The 24,146-nt window shown below is 45.0% G+C and overlaps 1 protein-coding gene across 1 annotated transcript in view; it reads right to left on the bottom strand.

The window, feature by feature from the left end:
• LOC130403689 (nuclear factor of activated T-cells, cytoplasmic 3-like) overlaps nucleotides 1-22,879 on the bottom strand; it is a 23,289-nt gene extending 410 nt beyond the window's left edge. The window contains exons 1-4 of the mRNA XM_056608113.1: nucleotides 19,877-22,879; nucleotides 7,780-8,402; nucleotides 7,170-7,741; nucleotides 937-1,099 (exon numbers count right to left, since the gene is read on the bottom strand). Of these exons, the coding sequence (XP_056464088.1) occupies nucleotides 937-1,099; nucleotides 7,170-7,741; nucleotides 7,780-8,402; nucleotides 19,877-19,898 (1,380 nt within the window). The 5' untranslated portion in view covers nucleotides 19,899-22,879. The remainder of the gene's footprint in view (nucleotides 1-936; nucleotides 1,100-7,169; nucleotides 7,742-7,779; nucleotides 8,403-19,876) is intronic.
• Nucleotides 22,880-24,146: the final 1,267 nt, after the last annotated feature.

The following is a 24,146-nucleotide window of genomic DNA, read 5'->3' as shown; positions in this document are numbered from 1 at the left end:
TTTTTTTTTTACTTTTGTAAATCATTTTGTGACTTCTGTTCTGGAAAGGTGCTATAAATACATTGTACTAACATACTGACAATGAGCATCAATTTGTGGATATTCTCAGTGGTAGCAAGATTACCTAGTTTTACCAATCTGTAAAGGGGGCGACAGGCGTCTGGTGTAAAAGTTGAAAGTCATCTGCCATTCCCATTAGCCACTCTCATGTTCTACTTTGTGGCTCCTGGTTGCCAGAGCGACCACTGTGTCCTGTGTTCAACGCTGTAGGTGTTAGGTGTGGATGCTCTGGGGGCAGGGGGTAAGCTGTGAGCCATGACCCGGATAGGCCCCATATATCAGACCTGGAGTCAGCGTTGAGAGGCGTGGTGTTTTCCCTGCGTCAACCTTCGGTACGGTTCCATTTTCCCTAATATTTATATTATGTAATGTTTTTCCATGTTTTTTTTCAGGTTTTCTGTGAAAAGTATATTTTCGTCCAACAAAAGTTCACAAATCAATTGCACACAGTGCATCTGACATTTCGCTTTCCATATTTATGGGCTCGGTCCATCTTCTGCAGGGTGCAGATGGTTCAGAGGAACACAAATAGAGAGTGAAGTGGAACAACAAAACTCCAAAAATACAAATCATGCCAAAGGCCCCATGTCCGATGTGTAGCTGTGTGTGCTTAGCTGACCACATTGAGCAATAGCTGTATGTGCTTAGTAGACATACATGAGATACGGCTCCAACACTTATGTTCGTGTTCTCAAGCGTAGTGCATCCACAGTGAGACTAATCAGCTCCAGCAGTCCTACTATGTTATAGCTGAACCTCTGTAGGGAGACGGCCCGGAGCCTGGGCCGGGAATAGACTAAACTACATATAGATACAATTCACTTCCACATTTTGTTTCTAAATTTCACGGGTAAGGTAGACGGACGGGCTAGTTACCTTGACGATAGGATGGCCCCCGGAAGTTGCTTTGACGGCTCCTCGGCTGCCCTCTGTTTCGTAGTGGGCCCGGTGATGAGCCTTGGGGTGCACCTCTATTTTTAACTCATACTGGCCAAACTGGCTGGGGAGCGGCCAGTCGAGAGGGGGCAGGGACGAGGTCCTGTAAGGAAACACACACACCATCAATAAACAACACTATACTGTTGTATTTTACGAGGGTTCGAGCAAATAAGTCTGGCCTTGGATGGCAGCCAGGGTTGACGCTGTGTGACGCTATGACACTGTGCTCTCTTTGCTCCTGCCAAATCCGGTTGGAAGTAAAGCTAAACCTATTCTAATCTGAGAAAGCCTTCAGTGTTTTAGATTATTTTATTATTTTAGATTTTAGAATTTGATTAGTCTGTAGATTGCTACACTTTTCTTGGGCACTGACATTGTTTTTTTTAATTCGTCAATCTGTGCTGCTCCTTTTTCGTCAGTAATCAAAGCTCCCAGCCCCGAGCGCTCCTTGGTCCTATCATTTTATTTATTTTTTTGGATGGTATGAGATGGTCTCAATGGCCATTTGTGGCACTGAGTGAGTTTTGCCCGGATGGACACTCAATCTACATTGTACAAATATAAGGGCTGAGGACACTTCTGTTAACAGGAAATGCATTGTCAAAAGGACATAATAACTTAATTTGATTGTCATAACCTTGAATATAGCCAGGGAATCACCGGCCTCTTCCATCAGGTCTTACTCAACCCCAGATCTCCCTATAATCCACATGACTTCACATCAATCCAAGAAAACACAATCACCTTTGGTCAAATAAACCCTAAAAAATCCTTTGTTAGAAACAGATGGCAGATGCCCTGGTTGAGAGTTCAATAGTAGCTAGGTATGTGCATATGGTACAGATGGTCAGATTCAGTCACTGGCTGCCGTGCCAGTGAGTCACTGGAATGCCCTCATGCATAAACCTGCCTTTAAATATAGAAAACTTGTAATAGGTTGCGTGAGACTTTAAGAGTGAATCATTGAAGCAGGGGGTTTACAAGCAGCCGTTACCTGGTGGGGCCATCTGAGGGTTTGGGGGAGAGTAGACGCACAATGATTGCTCATTGTACAGGAAAGATGTGTAGGAGAGAGCAAGGTAGAAACACAGAATGAGTGAACCAGTGAGTCAGGTCAGTAAGGCAGTAAGATAATCAGTTGGCTAGACAGAGCAGTCAGATGGACAGCTCAGGCAGCAAGTCAGCCATCCAGTCAGTCAGCCAGTCCCTTAGCTAGTCAGTCAGTTAAAGCAAGTGTAGTGGGCATGTCTCCTTCAACAATCCGCTTTTAACAGCTGCACTTAAAAATAAAACCCTCAATTGGACTTGTCCTCCTTATCGCTAGGCATCGACATAAGATGGCTTCAATCATGTGTTTAAGAGAAGCAGCCCTGCAGCATTGACATTAACACTGGGGTTGTCCATGGTGATCTATACAGTCAAAAAATCACTTTTAATGAGACTAAATTAGGTTAGGGTTATGGTTAGGGGTTATGGGGTAAGGGGCCAGAATAATTCTTATTTAAGATTTATATCCTGAATGTATGATTGTATCAGCACACAGATACATTCTTTGAACAATTTGATGAATACAAGTTCTTATTCTGATTCAGATTTTTCAATTCAGTTTAGTTGGAAACTGTTCAATTTAGTTTTTTTTCTGAACTGAGCATCCCATGACAAAACGCTGTCTGTCTAGCGAATGGTAAACACTCCACTTCTGTGCCATAGACTTCCACTGTTGTCAAAAGGCACATTTATAAATCTGGCCAACATAATTGTTTTCCATGATAACTGTCCTAAACTGTAAGTTGTAAGGCTGTTTTCCATGTCAGGGCAGAGCATTAGCAGAACTTTACTTACTTCATCTGACTCACTGTGGTTTGACAGACTTTTTTTTAAGGGTTGTGAAAATAAGCAACAAGAAAGGAAGTGTATAGAGAAAGAGTAAAGTCTTGTCCTGTACATTGCATTCAATGTAACTCTCTTTGAGATACATTGTGCAAGCAGTACTTCCTCTGACAGTTCACAGCACTTGGCAGAGGTCATTATGTACCGGGACACCATAACAGGCTTCTACCTTGAAGCTGGACAGACCTGTGTTTCCACAAAGATAAAAGAATGGGATTTCATTCAAATGTAAATGAAAAAGACCACTTAAAAGAATCAGCGTAACATGGAACAAAATATATATATGTATATACAAGTAAATCATATTGATCAGTTTAATATAGATTTTTTTTTAATGAGGGTGGTTGGGGTCTCAGTATGCTAGTGCGCTAACATGGTTCGATTCCCGGGTTCGATTCCGACCTGTGGTCCTCTGTGCTACACGTCATTCCCTCTCTCCTACAACCTGCCTTCCTGTCTCTCGTCAATGAGCTGTCCATAAAGCAACGATGGTACCATACAAAAAAAATGATCTGTTCATGTGAAGTTCAGGAGGCCTAGTTGTTCTGTTTCCAGGGTCCTGTCAGCCGTGGCTCCGAGCAGACCAGAGTCCTCTCAATGGGAGACATGTGCAGGGAATCCGTCATTGGAACCATTCAGTTCCTACTTTGGCGTACTAAGTACAATCAAAACAAGAGGAAAGACTGACTTTTGGAATAAAACGGGCATGTGTTTTACATTTTGGTGAATTACCATTTTATTTTTGTGTGTGCGTGTATGCTGTGCCATGCTTTGTGGTTCTAAATCAAATCCCACTGCATTGCAGGGATTCTCCCACCACGCACAACTTTTAAATGCCACCGAAAAACCACAATAGTTTGTATTGTGTTACATAAAAGCTCCCTGTTCGTGGTGAGTTTAATCATATGTGATCTCATCACTGAATATATATGGACACTTTAAAACCTACGAGTGTGTCGCTTATGTTCCCCTTTTTGTGTGTTCTATATATCATACACGGATACATACATGAAGCTATTTATACATAACAAGTTCCCTAAAAGTATCCAATAAGATAAGCTTTCTTTCAGTTCCAAGGGGAGGAATGCAGGGGAGGAAGTGATGAAATAGCGGGAGGAAATGAGGTCACAGCAATTCATAGCAGGGCTATCCCTGCCAACGTGATCACCTTCCATAACATAAGCCCCCTCCAGAAAGCATGTGTGTTGTTTTTTTTGTTTTCTTGCACATGGCTGCTACGGTTACAAGAGCAGGTAATGGCAATGCAGGAAACATGAGCATGAGTGGGATCCGAAATAGCGCAACCTTTCTCGGGTGGCTGTGGGGGGCTCCCCCTCTCTTGTCACGTCCTCTCGTCCTTTACCATAGGCCTTATTTACCTCGCGGTCATCTTGGAATGTGGAGTTCCGCATTCCATTCCCCCACCCATCAAGCGGATAGAACCAAGATGGCCGCTGGGTGAACAAGGCCCAATACAAATCACACAAGCAGCCCCTCCACTCTCCCCTATCCCCTCCACCTACACAAACACCTCTGGTTAGGCAGTCGGCCTAAAGAGACTGGTGAACTGAACCGACCTCTTGAGACACATTTAAACCGTAACATACAGATGCAGATGACAGATGACAGCAGTGGACTGGGAACCAGAACCCATTCCATCCCAATCTATATTCCCAAAGGGGGGGTGTATGTTTAAAATAGGGTGGAGGACGAATGGAATCTGGTTGTTAGTAGCACCCAAGTCCCTCCCGGCAAAGGCACACCCACCCATAACCTCGCCCCACCTCATTGCCATCCTTTGTTGAGACAGTGAAACCCACCCAGTAACCAACTGCCTGGGCCATCTGTTTCACACGCCACTAACACACACACACAGACACACAGACACACAACACACAACACACACACAACACCACACACACAACCACACACACACACACACACACACACACACACACACACACACACACACACACACACACACACACACACACACCAAACCCTTGATCCCTGAGCAGACAGGAGTTGTTATGAGTATTATAATCTCAGCAGAATTCATCTCACCTAAAATGTGGCTTAACCTAGCATAACCTAGTCAAATGTAGACAACTTCCACAAGAATGAGATAAGGCCTTTCTTGTATACCTTCGGTGATAATTACTTCCTTGGGTAAATTGAGTTAATGCTTAAGGCAAGCAAAAGATACAGTGGAGTATACAGCAAAGCTCAAAGAACCAAGGGCAGGAGATAACACACAGCATACTGGAGCAGCTCGACAGTTAAACATCTATGTCCGCATATTAAGGTGATCTAAATATTACTTAGACTAGCAGGATGGCTGATCGGGTAACTATTTAATGTATAAGCATACATATATAAGAGCCAAATTTTCAATATGGTGAATGGGTCTGTAGTCTGGTCTTCCGGTGGTCCCTCCCTCTCCTTCTGGTTTTAATCTATTTATGGTTTTTGCCCTTTTTATAAAATTTGTTTTATTGTCATTTGGACCTGTGCCAGTGGGTTCTCTGCTGCCATAAATGATCATGCCAAAGGGATTTATTCATGTTTTATCTTATCTTATCTTAAGGAACACAGCAAACCGTACGTATTAAAGCACAACGTTCATAATTCTGTTGGAATACACTATGCAAGCAGTTATTAGCATTTGATATTCCTGAACTGCCGTGACCTATTCTGCGGTCAAAATCAAATAGAAAGCTTTTCAGCGTTTGTGTTTAAATATGCGGTCTTTCAGTGTTTCAGTATGCAGTCAACAAATTCAAAAAAAAATCTTATGAATAAATGACTGCTAAATCTGTGTAAAGGAGAGGCTGATGGCAGTGAAACTGAACTGTGCATATTTAAAAGGTGATGTTGGTAAGATTTAAGAACTTTTTATTTTTGTTTAATTTATTAGAAATGGTAGGTGCATGAAGGCTGAGACGAGAGGTCGGGGGCAGGGAGGGGGACGTTTTTTGGGTTGGTTCCTTCAATATTCGACAAAATCATATATTCTGCTATTTTCTGCTCTCTCTCTTAACAACTTGAAATCATACCTACAGCAAGGCTCACATTCGCCAGAAGCTGCAGCTCCTAGCCTGTCTTCTCCACCTTTCCTTGAACTTTACCTATCGCATTTTGACTGTCAGTGTGCATAACTGAATTAAATTTGCTTTGGTTAAAGCGTCTACTTGACTGAATAGTAAATGATTAGCTCAATGATTGTTTTCTTACTGTGAAAAAGGAAAGATGACATGAAAGTTAAAAGAGGACAAATAAATTAACAAATGGGACCTCCGTAAATACTGACCCTATTGTTTTCTGGGGAATGCATTTAGTGCATGAGTCCATTTGACGTGTGTGTGTGTGTGTGTGTGTGTGTGTGTTTGCGTGTGTGTCCAGCCATATGTGCTCTTTGCTGATTTATAGTGCCTGTGGCAAGTGCACACAAACAAGGCCATGCCTTCATCTGCTGCAAACGATAGAGTGGGAGAGGGCCTGCTCTCTCTGTCTCCTCTCCTTACGAACGGCTTCATCTGATTGCCTCTGATTACCCTTTTAAAGTGGAACATTTTCCAGCTTTTACGTACAAGTGTATTTAAGTATAGCATGTGTGTGTATACATGCCTGTGGTTCTCCCCCTCAACTCTCCCACAGCCTTGTGTGACCTTTAAGGTACTCGCCACTGTATTGCATCGCTGAGGAGCTCAAAGTCCAGCATGTAAACACAAGTCAAATCGGCAGAGCTGTAACACCCCAGGCCATTATCAATCCTCTGTCAAAGATCAGAAGGAACTTTCTTTTCTATTGTGACTAATTACACTACATAAAAAGCCAATGCCTTGCCTCAACTTGATAATTTAGCCTTGACCTCCTTATTGTATTCATAATCCAAATCAACTGAAATCTTAATTGCTGTAATAATAAGTAATTCAATTTATTTTATTTATATATGCCTCACAAAGCCATGCCTCACAAAGCCAACAGCTATTGAGGCCAACCATGCTACCGTGATAAGCTTCAGCCCTCCAACAACCTCTTCAGGTTGTTCAACTCTAAGAAGCAGTAAGCTGTTATTTTACGTATACCTTTGAAAATAATTGGGCCATTTTGTTAAAAGCAATACAGTTGAATGAATGTATTCAACTTGTAGTGAACCTGTGATCTAAACTAATGCTCATTCCATTCAAATCTCAGTTTCAGAAGCTTGAGTGTCAGGCATCGCCACGATCTCTGTCCTCAGGTCATGTGTATGTCATGTATACATCAACTGTGATTACCTGAATATAGGCGTGTGACCGGGTTTGGGTTTGTTCCACGTGAAATGGGAGGGCACGGAGAGGAACTGCTCGCCGGCGGCGTCCTTCTTCATGCCGTGCAGACCCTCGTCTGACGGGGAGTCCAGGTGTGGGGACATACTCCCCTGCTCGTCCAGACCCATGTCCCCCTGCATGACCGTCCTGTCCTGGGAGGTCTTCCTGGTCTTGGAGGGTATGTCGGCCTCGGAGGGACAGAACTGGAAGGGCGACATGCCGGCCTGGGGGCTTCCACCCCAGGTGTCCTCGGTCACGCTGCCCCTGGGCGAGGGCCCCGGCGTGGGGGTGGGCGAGTGGTGCGGGGACAGCGAGCCCTGGAAGCAGATGTCTGCGCTGGAGTGGCGCCTCTTGCCGCACGGCGAGGTGGGCCGCGAGGAGGGGCGGGAGGGCGGCCGCGGGCTGAGCCAGTTCTCATCGGTGACGCTGGTGCGCGGGGAGTGGCACGGGGACCCCCGTGGCGAGAGGGTGAGGGAGTGGGAGTGGATGAAGGCGGGGTGGTGGTGCTGTTGCTGCTGCTGCTGCTGCTGCCATGGCCCCTGGTCATCCTGGGGCAACCCCCATGTCTGGGGGGAGCCGGCCCCCGGGGAGTGAGCGGCGAGCTCAGGGTGAAGCGGGCGGCCGCCTCGTTCAGCTCGTGTTCCACGTCGTCGTTGATGTGGGAGAAGGACTCGCAGGAAGAGGCGTCAGAGAACCAGCTCCTGGAGGAGATGCTGCTGCAAGGGCTGGGGCTGAGCGATGAGTCCCGGTACGCGTGATCCAGGGGCAGGTACAGGTGGTCCCTGGAGAGAGGTCGCTCCCCGTGGTAGTCCCCTTCGGGGCCGTTGGCCCTGAGGTCCTCCTGACTGGCGCCCATCCCCTGCTGACAGCTGGGCGAGATGGAGGTGATCTGGATGCTGGGACACTCAAAGGCCTTGGGAGGGCCCGTGGGGGTGTGGGGTAGCAGGGGAGATGTGCTGTACTTGGGCTCGTGTAGGCCGTCGTAGCTGTGGGACTCGCAGGCCTGTTTGTGTGGCTGCAGGCGTGGTGACGTGTTGATAAGCTGGGAGTAAGCCTGCATGCTATGGCGTGGCAGACCCATAGACTGGTGGTTTGAGACGGCTGAATGGGGCAGGCCCACAGACTGGTGGCTGCTAACCATGGACTGTGGCTGGCCCACATCGTGGATGTAGAAGGATGTGTTGTCATCGGGCTCCTGATCTGGGAAGAACGAGGGAAGAGCAAGAGACGTGTAAGTCACAGTCAGTGGTGAATGGTCCGATTATAGGAGGTACTCGCCGGGTTCAACAGGTCCAGTGTACATTACAGTGTAGACAGCCGCAAGACTCTAAAAGACAATGGACCTTTAGCTCTTTGTGGTCTAGTAGACCTGCAGCTTTACAAGGTTTCATGCCAAACCCCTGTTGCTATAAATGCAAGGTGTGGTCATTGCCCCAAATTTTTGAAAGGATGTTCACCACATGTTTACAATGAACGGATTTACAGGCAGAATAGAGTAGTTCTGATGCACATTATATCCTACTATAGCCAAGTATTAGCATTACTAAGAGAGAGAAACTGTAGCAGCCCAATCAAATCGGCCAGTGTTTGTATTACCTGGTTTATAAATGAATGATAACCGATACTGTGCACTGATCAAGGAGGATGTAGCCTTGAACGGGTTATCGCTCTGTGTTATAACTATTTTAAGCATTCACACCACCAAAAAGAGATCAGGATTAGTGTATGATGCACTATTGCACTTTTCTCTTGTGTGGGAGTGTGTGATTGTGTTCAACATGTTTGTGTATGTTTGGCCCCCTGTGCGTGTGCGTCTGTGTGTGTGTGTGTGTGTGTGTGTGTGTGTGTGTGTGTGTGTGTGTGTGTGTGTGTGTGTGTGTGTGTGTGTGTGTGTGTGTGTGGGTGTGTGTGTGTGTGGGTGTGTGTGTGGTGTGTGTTGTGTGTGTGGGGTGGAATGGGCGCACAGGGCTAGCAGGGCGGTCATAACGGGCAGGGTTCCAAGAGAGTAGGGATAACCGATGAACATGCTACTCAGAAACAGGATTCACCAGTACTCTGCGCAAACATATATGAATTCTCGCCTGTCAACACCTCCAGCGCCGTCAGGCTATTATACCAAAGGTCAACCAGCAGAGGCATCACGTCACACACACACACCACACACACACACACACGAACACAGACGCACCAGATGAAACAGCATGTACAGCACACATCATGCACATACATATGCATATACACACACATGCACACCAACACACAACACACACACACACACACGACCACGTGCACAAATATACCAACACAGGCATGCACGAAAATTACTGAAACAGGCCCATTGGCCTAGCTGGGCAGTTTCTATATTAAGAGGTTATTAATAACTAGTCTGATGAAATTCACATGCCTGCACCCAGTGAGCCTTAACAACAGACACACAGACACACACAGACACAGACACACACAGACACACACAGACACACTCATCTCTTACTTTCTCTTGCTCGTTTCTGCTCTCTACACAACCACTATGAACACCCACACACACTTATGAGCACATACACAGCACACACACACACCACACACACACACACACACACACACACACACACCACACACACACACAGCACACACCACACACACGCACACACACAACACACACACCACACACAGACACACACACTACACACCAGACACACACTTCGGATGCTAGATTTTATTATGTATACATTCTTTTTTTGATAATTATATTTTCATATGCTCAAAGAAGGAATGAATTACTGTTATACTTTGACAACTATCATTAAAACACCAAAGATGGTTAATGGTTCAGTGTCCCTTTCACACAATAAGTGAGATTAAACGACATTTAAAGCGACGAATATAAATTATTCTTCAAACATAGCACGATTGCCGAGTGAACGGCTTTGAAAGGGTCTTTCTTTCATGTTCCAACAATTACTCCTTATATGTGCCAACCTGTTTAAGCATCAGACATACATCATTATCAATCACAATGAAAACATGTGTGTGTGTGTGTGTGGTGTGTGTGGTGTGTGTGTGTGGTGTGTTGTGTGTGTGTGTGTGTGTGTGTGTGTGTGGGTGTGTGTGTGTGTGTGTGTGTGTGTGTGGTGCTTTTCAATGTGTGTGTGGGCGTGGGGTATATGGCTGTTGGCTTCTTTAAATCTCAACGGGATTCTCTGCAAATACTCCGGTCCGATGAGGATTGTCAGGAAAAGGGGCAACAAACAATACACGCCATTTCCTGTGTGAGTTGACTGGTGGAAACATTGGTGAATTCAGGACCTAAGATGTCAGTTATGTACCAACCCAGCATGACGTTGGCACCATTGCCCATATAAACACACCCCCATACACACACAGGAACACACACACATACACAAACACACATACACCTGCACGCACACACATTCGCATTTCGCACACAATACACACTCAACTTGTTTGAGTTTGTAGTTGAAAGAAGCCAACTGCTTGATCACACCCCTTTCAGATGTTTCTTCCACTTCAAGTGCCAGACAATCTGAAGTCTCAGTTAACTGGAGGGTGGTTTAGGATTAGAACTTTAACTTTAGATGTTCCACTAAATTGGGATCAGACATTTGCGGCCCACCTCATGTGCAAACTGTAAGAAATAGATGAATACATATGCGGGTTGCTGAGTGACACCGCCCCCTTTCTATGTATTATTCCTAGCAAGCAGGCCATGGTCACTGGGGGAACCGCGGAAAGAAAAAGTCAGCAATGCTGCTTATTGCTCCCAGTGTGTTTATTATAAGCAAAACACAAATGACCACAAACATGACAATGGAAAACATAGGATGGACTGCACAAAGCGGCACCACATTTTTTAAGCGCCATCATTGAAAGATTTACTGAACATTTATATACATTTATTTTCAATTGCTCTTTCTATATATTTAAAGAATTCTGTATATTTCAGATTCCACATACCACTTGCAGTACCAACGTTGCCACATGTTGAAAAACACTGGATACGAGTGATTGTGTATTTTTTTTAACATTGTGCCTCGCCACACCCACTCTGAGAACAGCAGAGACACAGCCGAGGACATATTTATAGCTGCACACCACGAGCCCTGCCTGGTCCTGTCACAAGAACCCAGCACACGATCCGGCCTGGCTCTCTCAGTCATTCACTGACTGAGAACGAGAGACATAGAGGTCGACAGAGTAGCAGAGCTAGAGAGAGAGAGGAAGGAGAGAGGCAGAGGCAGAAGACAAAGCATTTGATTCTCCTACTAGCCGCTCACTATCATTCGACTGAGAGAGTATAAAGAGACGTGGAGGCAGGCAGAGAGGGATAGAGTATAGGAAAAGAGAGAGTGAGAATAGAGAGAGAGGAGAGAGAGAGAGAGAGAGAGCGAGAGAGAGAGAGAGAGAGAGAGAGAGAGAGAGAGAGAGAGAGAGAGAGAGACAGAGAGAGAGACAGAAAAGAGGGAGGGAGGATGAGAGGAAGAAGAAGTGTTGGGCTTGGATGTTCACATTACTAAACTGAGAACTGTGCATCAAACAACACCCGCAAAAACAACAAACATTCCACAACTACAACACCAGGTTCTGTTTCACTGCCTTTTAGCTGTATTTTTTCTGGATTATGTAACACATTGACATGAATAGTCAACAATTAGACAGTTAAACTGCACAAAATCACAAAAATAACTTTTCTCTGAAGTTTGATATACTTTTTTCTAACTGTATCATAATTGTCACACTTCGAAACATGGTCATGTGCATAAGTCAATATTGTTTCCATCGTCCTGGCCCTCGTTACCTCAAGGCTGCGTATGACTTGAAGTCTACTGTTGGTTACAGTTGTTTGAGACAGCAGCAGCCTGCTAAAGCAGATGTGGCAATGGGCCTGAGGGCTGCACCTGGCTCCCGGCGGTTTGCTTGTGTGCAGTTATAAAACATAGAGCCCACAATACAGTAAGAAATGGATTCCCTGCTGGCGATAACAGCTTCGTTTATGGTGCCAAAATTGACGACAATGGCGGCCAAATACACTACTTATTTTGTGGCCCGTTTTAAAATATATTATAATATCATGTCATTTTATAATATAGCTTCAAAGCATGTGCTGTCAAGATGAAGGCCTGCACATTATCTTGTAAGCGTGTATATTTTCCTTGCTTTCAAATCTCCAGTTCAAGTTTTAATCCCTGAATCTTAAAGATCACTGGTTGAAGCCAGAGGTAAGGCCAGCCCCCATAACAGATGACAGGGGCTTGTAGCCTAGGGCAACCGGGCAACTGTTACTGATGGTGCTATCTCACATGTTCCCTTGAAAGTTGTTTTAAACTAAACTCACTTCAAGTAAAACATTGTATGGGATTTTCTCATATGTTTTTCCTATAAAAATAATTTATCATCGGCACCACATATCCAAGACAATTAGATTAGGAGTAGAACGGCTACTTTTATGTACATGCCCTTTTCCTGAGAGCTCAAAGGAAAGCGCCCTCTAGAGATGGAGGCAAAATGCAGTGTTGATACAAAAGTTGAGCGATCATACAGCAATGGAAGCAATTGCCAACCAATAGGACATACATTCATAAACTCCAACATTGTCCTCTGACAACTGGGAAGATGTAAGAACCATAACTGAATTTATGATAGAATGAAGTCCATTTTGGGTGTATTATTTGGTAGAGGTTCTGATGAACTTTATAAAAACAAATGTAAAAAGGCACAACGTTTTCCCTCATTTACAAATGTGATGTGATAAAGTGCAAAGTTGACAAGGCAAACCGATAGATGAAGGGAGTGGGTGTGTGTGTGTGTGTGTGTGTGTGTGTGTGTGTGGTTGTGTGTGGTGTGGGTGGTGTGTGTGTGGTGTGTGTGTGTGTGGTGTGTGTGTGTGTCTGTGTCTGTGTCTGTGTGTCTGTGTGTGTGTGTTTGTGTGAGTGTGTGTGCGGTCTGTGTCTGTCTCGTTAGACATGAGATGGACCAGGGTACCTGGCTTATTCTGATCACCTTAAACCTCCCTAGCACTGAGGAGGGCTACAGTGGGGGAGAACCCCCCTAGTGAGAGCAAGGACAGGGGGGGCGAGAGAGAGAGGATAAGGAAGGGACAGGAGTGGAGAGAAGGGGAGAGGAGGAGAAGATAGGAGAAAATAATAGAGCATAGGGGGTTTTGATTTTGCGTGTTGATATTTCCATTTATTCTATCAAGCAGAAATGCGGACAGATGTTAAAAATATGGTTCGTCAAATGGTTCTGTTTCAAAATGCTATCGATAAAAAACAAGCCTTCAAAACCACTACTGGCATATACCTTTCTTACTTTGTGTGACTAGCTGATGCAATATAACCAAATTAATTTCAATGTATTCAAATTTAAAACAAACATCCTCCAGCCGTCTGTGTTTCAGTTCTTCGCCAGTTTCTCAGAGTAGAGTATAGTCTAGAAATTGGTAGAGCTAGAGTAGAGCAGGGTAGACTATAGAGTAGAGAAAGGGAGAGTGGAGTAGAGTATAGAGCAGGGTAGACTATAGAGTAGAGAACGGTAGAGTAAAGCATAGTAGAATAGAGAATAACACAGTCAGATGAGGGCATTATAGAGTAGACTAATAAATACAGCAGCAGGGACAAAATGCTCGAATAGGTAAAAAAAATGTGTTTTGTCTGCGTGCACAGAACCTGCTGACTTCCTGCTGACCCAGTGCGTCAAGCGTCTATCCATGACACAGACGATCTGTTTAAATAAAGATCTTTAAGAGGCTTTGTTGTACCTAAGCTAAAAATAGCCGGGAAATCGCTCCTCCTTGCAGAAGCGTTTGGACATGGTTCTCACTGCTGCTCGTGACACACTGCCAGGGCTGATGGGGTAACGGGGGGGGGGGGGGGGGAGGGGGGGGAGAACGCTTGACCCTTGAACTCCAGAGGCCTGTTTAGCTGGGACCCCTGCCGCATAAAAGCCCTGTACTGGAAACTGTCTCTGCAGCGTCCGTTTGAGGATCTCCTTGACGTAGTGGCCCCTCAGTAGTGGGATGGGACATCCCTCCACACTAGAGTGGCAGGGCATTACGGAGTCATACGAGGGTAAGGGACTGTATTGGGTCCCAGCTAAAACCTCCACCGCCGCCAGACGATACAACCTCCATGGCCTGGGAGTATTCTATGAGGGGATATGAGGACACCAAGGGATACGTTACCTTGGTTCTACCGTCATGGCTCCTCCCCCGTTGTTAAGGAGGTGGGTCAGGGTCATGGGACATGCACTGAGACACAGCTCCACATTGGCGTGAAGCCCAGGTATCTATTGGTAGGGGTGGAGGTGGGATGGGGGAGGGGGGGTTGAGGTGTCCATCATTGGTAGGATAACTCATTCAGCGGGTCGTTACATGGTGTGCAGTGTCACCTCTTTGTAAAGCTGTGTGTGTGTGTGTATGCGCGTGTGTATGTGTGTGAGGGTTTGTGTATGCATCTGTATGTGTGCCACTTTGTTTGTTTGTGGGCCAGTGTTTGCTTCGGTCTGTGTAGCTGTGTGCATCTGTATGTATAGTTGTGTTCCATCATGTATGTGTGCGTCTGCGTGTGCGCGTGTGTGTGTGTGTGTGTGTGTGTGTGTGTGTGTGTGTGTGTGTGTGTGTGTGTGTGTGTGTGTGTGTGTGTGTGTGTGTGTGTGTGTGTGTTTGTATGTGGTGGGTATGGATGTGTACGCGCCTGCATGAATGTATCTGTGCCACTGTGTTAGTATTTGTATTTGTGTTTGTCTGTGCCTGTGTGTGTGTGTGTGTTATATGTGTGTATCTGTATGTGTGTCACCATGTTAACTTTTGTGTGTGTGTGTATTGGTGTGTGTGTCCTTTATGAGTTGGGGCTTGCCAGCAGTTTGTGTGCTGGAAGCTGGAGGCTGGAGACTGGGGGCTTTAACGAGGCATAAGGTTTGAGGCAATGAGGCTGGTGGGTAAGCGGAGCTTGGCTCTTTGTGTGGGGATGGGCAGGTTGATTAGAAGGGGCTCAGCTTTCACCCCCTGCCTGGACACAAGCTTTGTGTTCGGGGTCGGGCTCCTCTTTCAGCTCTCCTTAAGAACCGGCGACCCAACCGACCAAAGCAGAATGCTGCCAAAATAACCACACACTGTGTGGGCTGTCAAAATAAAAAAAAATAGCCCTACTGAAGATCATCTATCAATGCAAAAATGTGTATGATCCAAGGAAAATATTGTACACAGAATTCGCTTGGCCTTACAATTTATATTGCAATATACTTGTTTACTCAAGTTACCTAAAGTCAATGAAAGAAGGTTTAAAAAGTCGCATACAAAATTTGAGGGTAACAAACTCTCGTTAACATTTCAAATGGATTTGAATGACCTATTAAAACAACTGACATTTGACAAGCAACGTGCTACTATACACTCATGTACTGATATGTAGGATTACACTTTTTGCCCCTGAATATATGCTGTGCACCAAGATAAGTTCCTTGCACATAATTACTTTTGCAATCACTCTCGGAATAAGAAATGTGGGTTTCGATGTTATATTATTTTGGTGAATGAAACAGGCGGGGCTGCTTTGCCTTGGCCCTATTTCTGAGCAAAGAGGTTGTGACGCACACATCATATTATTATCCAAGCCGAGGCTACAGCTGTGGCCCTCCAACATTGAATGGCATCTCTCCTGTTTGACCCTGCGTGTAGCGGTTATTTGTTGGTACTACTGATGTACATGCATTTGATGTCAAAAGGGGGCGAAAAAAGGAGTTCATGTGTGGTTCATAATTAATAATTAACTCTGAGGGTCGGCTTAAAGAAAACCTTTTTCAAACTGGACCCAACTGGGCAATCATTTTGGGTCTGATGGACTAGTGAGAAATTCTTTTCGGGGAATTGGTCTAATATTGAGCGAGAACGGATTTGGGTGAAGGAGAGGGGAGATAGTAATGACAATAGGGACAATTCCTGTGAGATTGAACCGTTTTTTTCTGAGATTTTCTGAGTCGCAGTTACAAGCAGAACAGATGAGGCGACTGGTCCTTAAAAGTTGTTTTCTTTGTAGGAATCCTTTCCATAACGTTGTCAAGCATCTAAAAAAAAGTGCCGAAAGCACACTTTTAGAGGACTTACATTGATTGGGGCTGTTGCCCCAAAAGATTAGACTGCAGCCCGTTTTTCGTGGGTACAGCTGCAGCGTTCTCGCTCAACACTGGACCAATTTCTAAAAATATTGTCTGCATCTGTCCCTTAGACCCCTATGATAGGGAAATAGGGTCCAGGTTGAACAATTAAAGTTATCCTTTAATCATCAATGCGGAAGGCTATTGTGTTGTGTCAGCATCGCGACACAAAGACTTTCCCTCACGTCAGAGAGAGGAAATCAGCCAGCAGTAGCTTAAAAAACGGCACCCTAAGCCAACGGTAACATATGACTGCATGCTATATTAGGCTCTTAATTAGCAACCTCCTGCTGTGAAAACACAGGGCAGACAAAAGGTGCCAGTTGATGATTTGAACCTTAGCTTAACTGAAACACCTGCCGATGCACCATTCACAACCCTGAAACCCTGATGGATTCCAGGCTTCACTTCATTTATTGGGATAATCCACCACTAAGTGTACTTTTATTGAAAAAGATTTGACGACAGAGGCCTAAGAACCTTGCTGCTGCATTGTGCATCATTTTCAATATCAGCCCACTTTGTAGTGAATTATCCCTTCCTTATATCCCTCCATATATATATATATCAGTATATTACTTTCATAATATAACTAGATATATTATCCTAACTTATATCATGCATTATGCATGATATAGTATATAGCAGGAGCAAACTTCAAATAAGCGCGATTCAAACAATCACGATGCAAACATGACATGATTGTTGGATGTTGTGTGGAGAGATACAGTGACCAGCGATGCCCCCTTATGTGTATTAACAGAGAGCCAGGAGGCTGGTGCATTCACTGGGTTCCAGGGGGACCGGGCAGGAGCCACAGTCATTGCATTAGGTGATTGTTATGAGAGGCAAACACAGGCCTGTCGGTGGCCTGCAGTAACCCACAGCAGATAACATCAGAGGCTACCGCTGGCAGGGGTGACATTTAAAGAGTCTGTTGTCAGGGCTGACTGTGCATGGGAGCCAGGAAGACTAGCATGGTGAGGGCAGACCTGTGCATGTGTGTGTACATACGTGTATCTGTGTGTGTGTGTGTGTGTGTGTGTGTGTGTGTGTGTGTGTGTGTGTGTGTGTGTGTGTGTGTGTGTGTGTGTGTGTGTGTGTGTGTGTGTGTGTTTGTGTGTATGAGAGTGAGAGTGGGAGAGTGAGAGAGTGAGTGGGTGAGAGAGAGAGAGAGAGAGAGAGAGAGAGAGAGAGAGAGAGAGAGAGAGAGAGAGAGAGAGAGAGAGAGAGAAAGGGGACGGAGCAAGAGCACAAGAGATAGAGGGCGAGAGAGAGAAATAGAGAGAGAGTGATCAGAGACAGATCTAAGTTTACATTTTCAAACTATGGGTCCAAGCCAGAGGGACGCAGTAGGAATATAAGAATGCATACAGCTGGTCTGGGCAACAAAAGGCCACGTTTATTGCATGCACAATGGTTGGTGTATTGGAGGTTTGGGATGCATTGGATAGGAAGGAGTAAAAAAGAATGACAGTCTTAATAGCTTCATATGTAAAGACCATGCGTATAAAATACACATCTTCCAAAATAAATGATAGACATAAATGCAGGTCAAAATCGACTAGATACCATTCGTTTTGAAGGAAAATATAAATGTATACAAAGATACAAAAGTAGAATAGGCACTGTATGTGTCTGTCTTACATAGTTAATGTGTTTATTTCCAAAAGTAACCCACCTGACACCTTAGAACATTGAAAAATAAAAATGTTATTTCAATGTTTAACAATTAAGTCTACTAAGTCCACCACGGAGTGCTGTGTCCCACACAAAGCCTCTGTCGTGCTTAAACCAGTAGCCAACCACCGGCACAGGGCCCAAGAGCCCCCTGCTACCCACGGAAATGACGAAGAGGAGGTGGTGAGGTGGTAGAATTTAGGAATTTGGGATCTGGGTGAGAAGAGGAGGAAGTACATCCTCCTAGGTAGAAATACCCCTCACCGCTCTGCCCCTGCACTGTGGGGGGGAGCCTTGTTAACTACCCCATTACTTAATATCCAGGGGAAAAAAGGGGGGAAAAATTGAATAAACAAGCTGAAATAACTAGGGAAACAGGATGTGCAACGAGAAAGTAGAGTACATTAACGAGAGTTTTATGAGCTCTTAAAGTTGAGATTATATAAAGCAATTTATTGAATCAATTATATTATTTAAATAAAAACAAATTGATCCCTATTTGGCAATAGGCCTAATGAAGACACGGGATTATAAAGATGATGTAACATTGCTGAATCAATTTCATGTTATTGTACGGGTGAATTGTTTTCTCGAAAATGTACAACATGTGGGCAATCCCTTTTGCTATCCCCCCAACCTCAAAAGGCATTTACTTTTTCATATTGAATAATGTACTTCTGAATTCTTCTGAATGAAGCGGAAGATCAAAGGAGCGGGTTCTACTATGAAGAGGTGTCAACAGCAACGATTATTTGCAATCAAACCTGGCTTCGCTACCCCAGCAATGACTCCATACCAGGCAGGAACTTACCTTACCTACCTCTCTCTCTCTCTCTCTCCTCTCTTCTCTCTTCTCTCCTCTCCTCTCTCTCTCTCTCTCTCTCTCTCTCTCTCTCTCTCTCTCTCTCTCTCTCTCTCTCTCTCTCTCTCTCTCTCTCTCCCCCTCCCTCCCTCCCTCTCTCTCTCTCCTCTCTCTCTCTCTCTCTCCTCTCTCTCTCTCTCTCTCCCTCTCTCTCTCTCCTCTCTCTCTCTCTCTCTCCGTCTCTCTCTCTCTCTCTCTCTCTATCTCTCTCTCTCTCTCTCTCTCTCCCTCCCTCCCTCTCTCTCTCTCCCTCTCTCCGAGGCTGGCCTTGGGACGTTGATGCAGCGCCGCCAGCGGTAGCTTATGTTACACTAAATTTAAACTAGACAGATACCACACATAGCAGCTCGTGCCTCGCCCGCGGAAACAACCCTTCCAGCTCATCACACCGGGGGCCCAGCCCCTCGGTTCAGCAGGGTGGGGGGGGCACCCACATGGCAGACCTCCTCCCACATGTGGACCTCAGGCTGGGTCTGAACGGGTTCTCTCTGAGACGAGCACATCTTAAGAGGTGAACGTTATAACCAGCAGGTTGAGATGCACCGAACCCCCCCCCCCCCCCCCCCGCTGCCCTACAGCCGACACAACTGCACTCAAACCTTATTTAACATGACAACACTTTGCACTCATAGGCGGGCAGAGACATAAAAGAAAGAAAGAAAATACTAATATCCTAAGGTTTAAGGCAAAGCTTTTGAACAAACACATGTGTTGTGTGTGTGGTTTAACCTTGGTGCAGAGGACATCTTGGTTAAATGTGGTCCTCTGCGCTGTGTTACTACCAGAGGGTATGCTGTCGTTAAGCTCCATTTATTTCTCCGTGGTAGATTTGTGGGTCTGACAAAGCTCAATAACGGCTGTTTGTTTACGCGTCGGATCCCGCTGACACGTTTCATTCGTCTAGACAAACAAAAAAGCCGAGCCCACAACCCACCTGGTCAAAGTCTGGCCGTGCCAGCCAACTCACCTGGCGATGTGGCGCACAGCATTCTTCCACACCTCGGCCCGTCGAAACGCCAAAGCGCTAGTGCGGTTTAAAAAAAGAAAAAGAGGACGACAACAAGCCTCCCGCGGACGGTTTCAGATGTGCGCACCGAGAGAGAGACGCTCCTGCTCTTCTGAGCACCACGAGACTAGAGAACCTGTCGCTTGCCCTCTGCCACTCTCCCTGGGAGCTGAAAATAGTCCACCATGAGAGCGATGTAATTTCAGTCTTTCCCACGACAAGCGCTGGGGAGAGGAGGGCCAGGAGAGGCGAGCCAGGGGCGGCAGAGAGACACGCGGCACGGAGAAAAACAACAACTTAAGTGCCGAGACAAGAGGGAACTTTCTTCACTCCCAGAGGCGACGGTGACTTTGACCGCAACAAGGTCCTCGGGAGTTGGCGAAACGCTGAAAAGTATATAGTGGCGTTGATTAAGTGGCGCTGCTGCTGCGGTCGGGAGCCAACCAGATCCAGTGTGACTTAGTGACTGAGCCTGACTGACTGATGACAACTGCTGGCATCTGGAGATTTTATTAGCCTAGATCAGTCACTCTGACGCTAACGCTTGTCTCATTTCACATCCTGAGAAAACAGAAAGAGGAGAGAAAAAAGAAGCCTCAGCAGATCTTGGTTAGGTTGGGAAAAACAGATTTTTTTTTTGTTTGCATGTTTTGTAAAGTAAAGAATCTTATCGCTGAATAAAGAAAAGAAAGAAAAGACGGAGGGAAAAGATAAATACAAGAAATGCAGAAAGTGTGAAAATAAATAGGGGCAAATAGAGGAGGATCTGGAGAAAGAGTAACTGAGCAAGAATGCTGTTCCAGCTACCATTCACAGCAGGGAAGAGTAAGTCTGCTCCCTTCTCCTCTCATTCTTCCCGACCATCTGAAGCCCACATGGCATGTCTGGGCTCGGAGCCAGACACCTTCACTATGGACCCTCTCATCAGCCACCCATAGAGGGCATATCGACCCACAGCTCTCATACCACCTCCACTGACCAATGAGGCTACTGCTCGTGACCCAGAACGCTAACCGATCTAGCTTTATACAATCACTCTTATGCTCAAGACCCATGTAGCGCTAACTTATTCAGCCTGATGAACCACTCCAATTCTTGTAACTCATTGAATGCTTATAAATTATCTAACCTCATGCTATCGCACTAATGCAAAGAACAATTCAAGGGCAACTTGTAAAGCAAGAGCTTAATGTTATTTTTCCACAATTAACGTGTTTCTCTACTAAGAATCAGGAACTAGATAAAATAGAAAGTGAGGATACGTGTCAAGTCCAAGGTCACAATCATGTTAAACTCAGGTTAAAAGCAGACTTCATTTGTCCTGATAAATTATTTTGAAAATAAATGTGTTCTGGTTTAAGTTTTCAGTCTGAGTGACGGAAAAGTATTGGGTGTGTTAAATGATCTAAATTATTATAAGGTAATTAGAGTTGTTGTTATTACCTAATGATATGAACTAATTAACTCTGGCTTCAGTTAGTCATTACTAACTGGTTTGTCCAAACGCCGAATGACAAATATACTGCCCTTCTGCCGCAAAGCAAAAATAATTAGAGCCATTTGGGTGTGACATCAGCTAATGCTGCAGCATGCTATTTCAAAAATAGTCTGTTAAAAAAAAAAAGTAGGGTCCTGAACATAATATGTCCTGATACGGACATATTACAGGGAAGGAAAGTGACACCTGCTTTACTGGAGTAGCTACATGTAAGTGCTAGATTGATAACATTTGGTAAGCCCCTTATACTTCCAGTTAGGGTTGGGGTCCAAATATATTACTATAATACCATTCACTCCAATGAAAAGATAGGAGACAGGAACCCATTATTTACGATTGAAAGATTATCACGAATATCCCATTCAAACATCATTCCTATCTGTGGAAGGATGTTTCTCTTCTATCTTTCCCATCTATCACTTATTTTGTTTTACACTTTCCTAAACGGTCTTCATCACAATGCATAATTGAGTAATTATCCATCCAAAGAACATGGAGCAGATGTCTTTTCCAAAATGACATCACCCCTAGACAGGTCCTTGTGTGACCACAAGCAGCCACACACTGCCTCTGGTAGCAGTGTTTAGTTTAAATGAATGCCTGCAAGTCATCGAGGTCATCAAGAAAGTGCCTTGAATGTTTGGTTGAATTAGGCCATATTGACAAGGAGGCCATCTTGGTTCTCAACGCTATCCGGGTTGGGGTAGCAAATGTGGAGTTCCGCATTCAGTTCCGCCAACCCAGCTAGCGTTTATAGCCAAGATGGAGCCGGGCAGGCCTCTAGGTGAATAAGGTCTATCAGGCCAGTTTATTTAGAATCCAGTGGGTGTGTTGCTAAAGGGTTCCTGGGACCAGCTCCCCCCTTGCTCAACACAGACATGACGCCACCCAGCAGCACTTCCCTTCTGCTGCTTATAACACCAATCACTCATGCTATGTTACGCAGTAGCATTAGCCAACCTAGCAGACAGGACGTCTTGTATTTGTTTTAGTATAAGCTTGACTCATCCGTCTATCTTCTTGGAGGGCCTCATCTGAATGGATATCTAACGGTTTTGCTGAGTTGCGTGCCTCGTCAATAAAATAAGGTTTCAGATAAACAAGGACAAACCCAACACTAAACTAGCCTATCACTATCACATGCCACCACATCACATGACTTGAGTATATAAATAAGAGATGAGCGTAAATTAAAGATCACGATCTAAGCAAGTTGGCGAACTATAGGTCTTTCCTTCACCTGACGCTAGCAGGGAAACCCCTTCAGTTACACAGCCAACAGATGAAACAGAAGAACTTTCTCACTTTCAAGGGAAGCCTGCCTCGGACGGTCGAGACAGACAGACAGATAAACAGAGATACAGATGCAGACAAATAGAAACAGAAAGACAGATGGAGTAACAGACAGACACAGAGGACAATACAGGAAGAACGCAGGACAGGCAGAAAGAAAGACAGGCAGATAAACAGAGATACATAGGCTGACGCATAGAAACAGAAAGACAGACGGAGAGACAGTCAGACACAGAGGACAATACAGGAAGAACGCAGGACAGGCAGAAAGAAAGACAGGCATGCAGGCAAGCTTATGTAGAGACAGACAGACAGACAGACAGACAGACAGACAGAAAGGCGGACAGATAGACAGGCAGGCAGGGGGGCAGGCAAGCATATGGTCAGACAGACAGACAGATAAACAGAGATACATAGGCAGACACATAGAAACAGAAAGACAGACGGAGAGACAGTCAGACACAGAGGACAATACAGGAAGAACGCCGGACAGGCAGAAAGAAGGACAGGCATGCAGGCAAGCATATGTAGAGACAGACAGACAGGCAGACAGACAAGTGGAAAGACAGGCAGATTAAAGAGAAACAGACAGACAGCAGCCATACTGACAATCAGACATAGAAACATACAGACAGACAGAGATACAGAGTTCAGATCACAGACATTTAAGCAGGCTACCCTCAGATGAGTGAAAAGTAATTTGCAGAACTGCAAAACTGAAGAAAGCAATCAAAGTACATTGACGACAAATGCCTCGATCTGACAAAGTATTCTAAATGTAAGTTAAACTCAAATGTAATTATTAAGTTCTAAGTATGTTGATATTTTTTAATACTGTAGACAAAGTTTTTGTTCATTATCATTTATTTTCATAACCAGTGGAAGGTGTTAACCAGGGAGTAGATAAGCACAGCGGTGGTGTTCTGACTTGAGCTTGGCCTGCGGAGAATGAGAGCGATTGAAAACGGAGAGCGTTTGACTCTGTGCTTCTCTACTCCCTGCTGCTCTACTCTGGCTGTGCAGTGCTCCTCGCACTCTCGTTATTCATGTGGACAGAAGCTCCTCTTTTGGGCCAAGTCATACAGTCGAGGCCAGATTAAAACCACTTGCACAGTGGTGCTTTTATTCCTACACTTATTCCAAATGCTGTTTTTTTCCCCTTTGGCCTGTCACAAAGCAAAAAACGTAGAACGGATTGAAAGTCGAAAGCAGTGGCCAAATTGGTTCAAAACTTTGCCATAGTTTGATGAAACAGATGCTGGTGTGTGTGTGTGTGTGTGTGTGTGTGTGTGTGTGTGTGTGTGTGTGTGTGTGTGTGTGTGTGTGTGTGTGTGTGTGTGTGTGTGTGTGTGTGTGTGTGTGTGTGTGTGTGCGTGTGTGTTTTAGTGTGTGTGGAGTGGAATCTGGAAGAATAGTGAAAAAAGCAAGATGCGTTCTTTG

This window comes from Gadus chalcogrammus, chromosome 14 (genome assembly GCF_026213295.1).
Source record: "Gadus chalcogrammus isolate NIFS_2021 chromosome 14, NIFS_Gcha_1.0, whole genome shotgun sequence".
NCBI lineage: Eukaryota > Metazoa > Chordata > Actinopteri > Gadiformes > Gadidae > Gadus > Gadus chalcogrammus.
The sequence above is the reverse complement of the archived record's forward strand: the minus strand, read 5'-3'. Positions and strand labels throughout refer to the sequence as shown.